The sequence below is a fragment of the Pocillopora damicornis genome, chromosome 3, assembly GCF_964200805.1.
Source record: "Pocillopora damicornis chromosome 3, jaPocDami1.2, whole genome shotgun sequence".
NCBI classification, from domain to species: domain Eukaryota; kingdom Metazoa; phylum Cnidaria; class Anthozoa; order Scleractinia; family Pocilloporidae; genus Pocillopora; species Pocillopora damicornis.
Window position 1 is genome coordinate 26,508,191 of NC_142672.1, and position 8,714 is coordinate 26,516,904.

General features: G+C 33.9%; 1 protein-coding gene and 1 long non-coding RNA gene across 7 annotated transcripts; one reads left to right on the forward strand and one right to left on the reverse strand.

The window, feature by feature from the left end:
• Positions 1 to 53: 53 nt before the first annotated feature.
• On the forward strand, positions 54 to 4,377 carry LOC149049101 (nucleoporin NUP35-like). 6 transcript variants are annotated; one of them, XM_089199323.1, is made up of 4 exons: positions 54 to 310; positions 793 to 1,782; positions 2,615 to 2,671; positions 3,220 to 3,362. In XM_089199323.1, exons 2-4 carry the CDS (start codon positions 1,616 to 1,618, stop codon positions 3,224 to 3,226), a joined length of 231 nt encoding a protein of 76 aa, XP_089055449.1. In that variant the 5' UTR covers positions 54 to 310; positions 793 to 1,615; the 3' UTR covers positions 3,227 to 3,362. The 6 variants fall into 6 exon arrangements, 5 of the variants coding, with proteins under 5 accessions (XP_089055449.1, XP_089055452.1, XP_089055453.1 ...); XR_016184683.1 differs by lacking the exon at positions 54 to 310 and adding an exon at positions 3,764 to 4,377 and having other exon boundaries at positions 1,393 to 1,782; positions 3,220 to 3,369; XM_089199324.1 differs by lacking the exon at positions 54 to 310 and adding an exon at positions 3,764 to 4,377 and having other exon boundaries at positions 1,562 to 1,682; positions 3,220 to 3,369.
• Positions 4,378 to 6,318: 1,941 nt separating this feature from the next.
• Positions 6,319 to 7,989, reverse strand: LOC149049102 (uncharacterized). Its single transcript, XR_016184686.1, has 2 exons — positions 7,877 to 7,989; positions 6,319 to 7,084 (listed from the first exon to the last, which is right to left on the reverse strand). It is a non-coding gene; the product is annotated as an uncharacterized LOC149049102 (long non-coding RNA).
• Between the last annotated feature and the right edge of the window lie 725 nt (positions 7,990 to 8,714).

Here is an 8,714-nt window from a genome sequence, read left to right on the forward strand (position 1 = left end):
AATTACAAGTCCTAAAAGATCCACGTGATCATGCCCGTGATCGGAAACAAAGAAGACTCCATTTGGCGCTCATCTTTGAATGTCCTTTTCATCGGTTGATCGTTTTTCTCAACTGTTTTGCTTAATATAACATTTCTAAAGATAGCTTTTATTGTGGTTCAATGGGAAAACGAGAACAGCGTGAGTGTTGTAAAAGAAAAGAAAGTCGTTGGCGCCGTGGAGTTAAAAGAAGGGACAACAGTTGACATATTGACTGGTACAAACAAGGGTCGAGTGGCCATCTGTAAAGCTACGATTTTGAAAGTTTGTGGTGAGTAAAAATTGCGATATTTGTTACTTGATCAAAATCTTATAAAATAATAGATGTAGCGTGTTGAATTAAGCTTACATAACGCTCGGCTCAACTGAAACTAGAATAATTCTGAGAATCGAATCGGTCACTTGCATGCCGCAGTTTCTTAAGCTTATGCTTTACAATGAAATAAACCTATCAGTAAGGTTTCAAGATTCCTCTAGTCACGTTTGGGAACATTCAAGATTCATGATAGGAACTGTTATTAAACAAACCTTATTACATAAAGAAGCCCTCCTTGGTAAAAACAAAATAATGTATTCAGCCCTTTTTTAGTAAAATCTATGAGAGAGATGTACTAACTTCAATATAAAAGTCACTCAATATAACAGAGATTTCTCAATTTGAGAATCCAATGAATGCCCTTTTCCTCATAGCCATCTTAAAGGCCTGGTCTGAGCTTTAAATATATATTTAAATTTTTTTTTTTTCAAATTCAGATGTCATGGAATCCAGATACAAAATGGTCAAGCTTCTTGTAGACAACCTCATTCAAGGCCGACTCATTGTAAGCCCAGGAAAAAAATACAAACAGCAGCTAAGTTTGCAGTTTCGGATAACTTCATTCTAATTTATTGTTACAGTTACAACAAGATTTTAATAAAAAAATCAATTTCATTTGTCTGTAATTAACCCCTTCACTCCTAAGAGTGCTTGGTTTTCAAATATAATTTAAGATATTGTATTTTATGGAAAAGAATCAACAGATTTTATTCACAATTTGTGTCAAACCAAATTTAATGATTTATTAGGACTATTTTTGCTTGGTTTTCAAATATAATTTAAGATATCGTGTTTTATGGAAAAGAATCAACAGATTTTATTCACAATTTGTGTCAAACCAAATTTAATGATTTATTAGGACTATTTTATACGAATAGCTGTAATTGAGGATTAATCCGTATGAAGTTTTCAAGAATAGAAAAATCAAATTCCATCCTAATATTACCACACATTGATGTTTATAATGAATCAAAAATATTTTACATGTAAGCCTTAGTTAAGCTTCTAAATAAATTTCATTGAATACTTGAATTTTAGCTGGGTTTTTTTAATTCCTAGGAATTCCAAAAGCCATTTCACAAGGGGACTAGGAGAATTTGTTTATCAATGAAGAGAAGTTTTAGTTGGTGATCATTTCTGTTATTCTCACGACCTTTCTGTGTGATGCAGGGGTTATGGTTAAACAATTGGGAAATAAGAATAAAATTCACTTCACCCATCTCTGATTACTTCTGCTGATTATGATTTATTCTACAACCAATGGATGTGACCATGGCCACTGCTGTTATGACATCTGATAGAAAGAGTTCTGGACATCCTACACCAGGTGGTAATGTCACTATGTCTGGTGTAGATTCACAACATTTCAGTCCTCAGCATGGCCCATTGTCTTCACCAACACAGACTGATCCATTCTACACTCAAGGGTTAATGAACTTTAATAAATTATAGACATTTCTATTTAACAAATCCACAGTGGTTTAGCATGGTCTGTACTCTTATCATTAAAGATATTCGTCATCACAGTGGTCAAAATGTTGTGGACCCATGGTTAGCATGACTTTCAAATCATCACAGGGATATGTAATACAGTTCCTTTCAAGAGCATTAAACATCTGAAAACCTGGAAAGTTATTTCACCAAGTGATTGCAGACTGGGAAGAATGTGACCCGGTTGTTTGATTCATGTTACAAGCAATGGGGAGAAAATTTCTATTTAAAGGCTACCGAGGTTCACCTTGGTAACCTAAACAAGAAATTACTTTAGAAATTTAGACTCTTTTTAAAATGTTACTGCAGCAACAATTAGTATTTTGCCAAAATAAGATTGGAATTGAGTGAGAAAAATACCAAATTATTTCCATAGCAGCAGCATTATAACAGAACAAGAGGTTGAGTCTATTGTAAATACATGTTGTTAACCATTTACCTCCCATGAGTGACCAAGACAGGATTTTTCCTTACAATATCAACACAATATCAACCAGATAATTGACGAGAAAAAAGAAAAATATTTATGCGGGGATGAATTCTTTGAACTCACATTATAACAAATATATGGTTGACAGTAAGGAGAAGTACAAATTTGATCTGGGAGTTAAAGGGTTGATAGCTTTCACTTAAAAGATCCAAATTGAAGGTCAGGTCAATTTTGTTCCTTTCCAGAATTGAACTAGTTATGAAATAATAGATGCATGTAAATAGTGCATTTGATGTAATAGTATTTTAAAACTATCATGATTCCAAAATTTTATTTAGACATCCAAAGGGAACTGGTTGCATCTTCAGTATCAGTCAAAACTTCAAGCCAAAAAGGTGAGTAAAATAAAAAACTACTGCTAAGATTCTTAAGTTATCTAACCATTTACAGCTGTATGGCACACATCAGGCACAGCTACTTCCCAAGAAGCAACTTGTTTCAAATGGTAAGACCTTCTTTATACACTTATTTGGATAAATTTTCCTGCAAAAACAAAGCTTTTTCAATAAATCTCCAAAGAAGATGAAAGTAAAAAAGAATTTTACATTTTGGAATAGACACAAAGCATTTTAAAAACTGATCTTTTTGAAAATGCAGATCAAAATAGCTAATCTTTACATTTTTTCAGTGTACTCATCAAACCCTGGAATATTTATTTCATCTACTTTTTGGGAAGGGGTTTAGGAAGTGTTATAAATTTAAAAATACCACCCCCTACATCTCACAGATTTTAAATGATCAGTCCTTGAATTTCTCTGTCGTTGAGCATTTTGAAAGGATGTTGCATTGAGTGTAGTTAACCTTCATTCAGCAGCTCTTTGAACTTTGACTCAGTAAGAAATGCAGCACATCTTAACACTTGCTACATTTTTTACTGTTGAAGAGTGTGATGGAAACCTTTGGGAAAGAGAATATGAGCACACCATTATCATCAAACAGGAATGAAACCATGATGACATCTCCAACAGCGAGTAAACCTGTTCCAGTGCGACCATTGACTGCCGCTTACCAAGCAGCTCGAAGTGACCATCAGGTAATCTGAGTCAAGTCTTTATATGAGACAAACTTTACTTGAAATAGAATCGCAAGTTAATAGCCAGGTTTTTTTAATTACATTTAAAATAGTGAAGCCAGTTGCTAAAATTTTAAGCTTACTTGTAAGCAATTTGTAGTTTTTTTGTTGTTTTTTTCTTATGGCAGTGACATATTATTTTGTTTCTGGAGCATATGTCTCTTTTCATTACTCAGATGATGACTTTGGCTCAAGTTGTCAAAATGTCAGTCCTTCTCAGGACTACACTCACCTGAATAATCAGACCAAACTATTACATGTTGCCCCTTAGGTTCAAACCATTTATTGGATGAAATGTTAGTTGGGGAAAAAACAAAATGTAAAATTCTGAAACATGTATTTTTTTTGTTGGCAGGTTGTCTTCAATGGAGCCAGGACTCCACAGAAAGATGCAAACATTGTCTCTAAAGCAATGGAGTATATATTTGGGTGGTGAATGAAAGGATCTAAAATTCAGCATAGATATTATCTATTTCAAAATTATTTCAAAATTGCCATGCATGTGAAACTAGGTAACAGATGTGATACTATTGTTATAGGAAGCCAAACTAATTTTAGAGCTTAATAAGGAGTTTGAAATATAAAGATCCAAAGAATACAGAACAAATTAATGCCTTGATGAGGTTTGAGGACATTCTTTTGAAGAACAGTAAAAAGAGAACTAACAGAAAAGGTAAGTTTTTGATCTGGACTGGCGTGTGGCGTAGATGAATGGTAAATAAGTAGATGAACACAAGTCCAGAAAGTGGATCCTGGAACAAACCTTTCCTGTGTAAGCATCAGTGTTTATTCTGCAATGTTTTTAAGAATACTGACATTAATAAAGTCAATTAGTCACATATTCAGATATATGATAATAAACTTTTTTTTTGTCATAATGAATGTCCAACTTTCTGTGATAACCTTGGTACTATGAGAAGAGGTTTTTTTTGGAAATAACAGCAAATAAAATATTTTTCACAAAGCCTATAATGCAGTCTCTTTCCTTTGTTTTTATTGTAAATAAAGCACAAATAGACCCTAAAATGAGTATGTTGACATGTCAGACCACCGACAGACCACACTGTGTCTGAAAGTTGCATAGTAACATTACATCTCAGTCTGAATATCTCAACAAAGCCAGATGAAATGTTAATCAACACATTTGTGGTATTTTTTTGCCCTTATGGGCTGATTGAAGCGTCTTTTTATGAAATTACTCCATACTGTTCTCCATGAACTTCCTAAGGTGCTGAGGAGGAGAATTTGTTTAACAATCCACAGCTTCTGCATTTGGTGATCTTTTCCTCAATTCTTGTGATATTAATGCTTTATTCAGGAAGCAGAAATAAGATGCCAGTCACTCTTAGGAGTTCGAGGTTTAATAGCACTATTTCATTGCTAATACTTAGATGACAAAAAAATTAAAAGAATATTGAAGTTTTCCTGTAAAATTGCCAAAATTGGTTAGCATTTTTACAATTTTATAGAAATGTACATATAAAACTGAAACAAGATGACTTATTAAAAAAAAAATGAGTGCTTCTAGAAATAATTCTCAGTCATGGAAATTTCTGAGTAAAGATTGCAAGTGTTTCTCTTGGAAGATGACAATGTTGATAAACTTCTAATCTCATTTGAAACATCATTTTATAATCATTTAATTAGGTCCAATCCATCTAATAGCATACTTTCCTATGTAAGTGAGTGTGTATTGAATCTAAGGTAAAAATAATTTGTTTAAAGGTATACTTCATCTTAGTCATCTGAAAAAGGTCAACATTACACTCAGGGTAGAATTAATTTTTTCTTTACCTTGTACAAATGAGTCAGGCATGTCCAGTTCAGGGCCAATGTAGCAGGGATAATTTACTTTCACTTGGAAAGGTATTTCAATTAAGGAAACATATTTTCAGTAAGACCAAACTATACACACCCAAACTTGAAAATGCCTATGCACTAAATTTTCACTTAACACATAAATCCTGTAGTATCAAATTATCACTGAGATGCCAAGACCATTTGAAAAGTTGAAATCAAACTAAATGAGGTTGAGTGCACAAAACCTTTCATTTCCCAAAATTTTACTGGATTACTGCAAATTAGTAATAACTATGTGCATGATTATTGTGAACAGAAATCTGTAGTCACATAAGTACTTGAAGATGGTCACTCAAAAAAGCAAATTTGCCCTGAACATGCATTTTTTAAAGTCTAAGCATGTTATGATAATAGTTGATAATGTGGTGATAGGAAGCAGTTTTGTCATTGTTGTTAAAAGATAAAATTGGGGAATGACGATCATTTCTCAACAATGAAGTACATTTGACTCCCAATAACTCAAATCTTCAAAGAGAAAATTGAAAAGGTTCCTGTTTGAGTTATTGTTCGAAAGTATGGAAATTTATATTGCAAGAAGAGAAAGCAGTGAAGTAAAAAGGGAATATTGGCAGGAAATATTCAAGCTCCAATTAACTTTAAAAAGATGTACTTTTGCTCTACAGTGTAATAAAACCCTAAACTAGTAATACCTGGCCTAGACTTAACACATTATGCAATGCAAAAAAAATGTAGAGGAATACATGGTCCTTGTAAGAATTGTTAAAGCATGCCACTAACAGCACTGTTAAACTTGACTTTTCTGTTTCAAATTTTGGAATCTTCAAAAAATATTATGAGGAGATACAACTTTATGATTTGATTTAAAGTATATTGCTCATATATTGAAGGTGAATGAAAAATTTTTTGGGCTCTTATTATCAGACTATCAAATGTGTAATATGTTTGAATTTTGAATTGTAAATGCAGATCTTAACATTTTTGCATAAATCAGTTTCATGTATCTGGCAAAAGTAAGAGATTTATGTTAGAGAAGAGTCATACTGCAGCTTCAAAGGAAAGGTACAGATATTACACTTCCACAGACACAGAACAGAGTGAAATTTTGTACTGTCATTTCAACAGATGATAGTACTAAAATTTTACATCATCAAGATTTAGAAGTGAAAAAAAACCCTTTAAATTTACAAATATATGTGTAGCAGTAGAATGTTTACATCTCATTGGATTGCTGAACAACATATGACATAGGTGGACATAGGAGGATATTGAATAGTAGTAGTATTTTTGTTAGAACTGTAGGGTGATGAAAACACTATGAGAGTTCTTTTTGATATGTGCACTATACAAATACTGGTTATGAAAGATATGAGGACTGTGCAAAATTTCAGCTTGTATTATATGTTTAACCTTTTTTCTGAGAGCTTATTATTTTGCATTAGTAGTAAATAAAGCATATTCTTAAAAAGTCCATGCAGTCTCCTTTTAGTACTTTTTTCTGCTAAATACAGAATGAGAAATTTGAAAAAGAGAATCTAACTCTGAAAATGTGACACGAGTCTTCTACCCCTGATGGGAAATGAGTGAAACAGCCCAATGCCACTTTATGCTGCATGAATATAAAAGTTGAGCGATGAAAGGTGGGAAAGATGTCTGGAGGCTCACTGGGCATGTGCATAAGGACCTTATAAAAAGTGCTGAATTCATTAGTCTAGTCTTTGATCTCTCCACAGGGCACGGGTATTAAGTAGGTGCATGGGTCTGCTTCCCGAAAGAAATAATTCACCAGGCCCAGGTTCTTCAAAGCTGGGTTAAGATAACCCATGGTTGGTGTGAAATTTGATTGCAGGTCTGAAGGCTTTAAAATAAAAATTCAGTTCAAATATTTTTGCTTGCAATTTGATTATTGAATGATCTACATAATGATTTTCTCCATCATAAGGGAGCTTTCCCTTAACCCCCTCTGTAATCAACGCCAAATGTCAATTTTTGTAGGAGTCAGTAGAGATGTTATTATTGTTGAAATGAAAGTTGTACACGCTTGATGCGCTGTGTCTCATCCAAGAGACCAGTGAGTGTAAAAATCTCCGAAAGGAATTTTACATTTCTCGAGAAAGAAAATGAAGCTACTGTAAATAATCCAAACAACCTTACTAGCATTAAGTCGAATACGTTTGCAGTCATGCAGAAAAAAAAATGATAATGACGATAACGATAATAATGACAATCCTGCAACAATGATATAATAGCAATAATGATTATCGTGTTCATGATGATTCAATAAACAACATTAGGGCTTCAACGAGTATCTATCTTTTGTTGTCTACCCTCGGCTGTTTTAGAGAAACGCTCGAAACGTCAGCTTTTTTACCCTTTACGGTGGCTAATTTACGTTTTCAACCCAGTTGTTAACACTAAATTACCTGCTATACTCTCCCACCGACGCAGCACCACAGTTTCTTTACAAACTTACCCCTTTATTCATTTGTTTTAGAGAAAAGTTGGCAAAGGAAATAAACCCAAGTCGGAGACTGTTACAGAAGAAACCTCAGGAAGAAATGGTTTACTTCTTGCTTCGTTCCCAATTTGTCTAAGGACATTGGACATTTTTTGAACACTGAATTATTTTTTCTCTTAAAACCACATTTACCTCATTTCTCTTGTGCGGTTCAGTTCGATAGCGCAACGAATTTCAAAGAGCGCAGAGAAAAACAAGACTAGTAATAAAAAGACTAACTAAACCCTGTAGAGCCTGACGTTTAGTGGAAAACTGGGAACGAGAGCGGGTCAGACCATACATCATTCTGATTGGCTAAATTTTTTTATTATCAGCTGGCATGTCGGCGTGAAAGGCAAGCCCAAATCGTATGCAGCTGTTGTTCAATCAAGGAGTACCACGGCGTCTACTACGTGAAATATTTCCCGTCTGAGGGAGAGAAAGGTCTCCAAAGCTAAGTTATTTGGTGGGAATACTCTTGAGCGATAGATGAATTCGACAGCTTCAACGATACAACCTCTTTTCCGATAACCAGCCATAGTTTTCAGGCCACGAGCCAGCGTGAAATACGAAAGTTATTTTTCGCATGCGCAGGAGAAATAATACCGTCATGAATAAGATAAAGTTAACGCTTCGTAAACGGGAAAGATTTCGATGTGTCATAATGCCGGTGACAACCTTCAGACTCGCTGGATCGAATAATAACACCAAGGCTGTGCCAGGTAAACTTAAACGATTGTTTTTGTAGCTCGAAACTTTTAACTTGCGAGACTTTGTGTGTGTTGGTTGTTTTCAATTCTAGACCAGTTGGCATTCATAATTAAAAGCCTCACGCATGATTGAAATTCAATATGTATTATGTCAAAGAACTGAAATATTTTCGTCGCTCGAGTTATGTATCGCAGCAAGAGACAATACTGTAAAATTGTACTTTGAAGATAAATGTGTTTTTCTCATTTAATCTGGTTTTAATAATTCGATTGCTACTTTT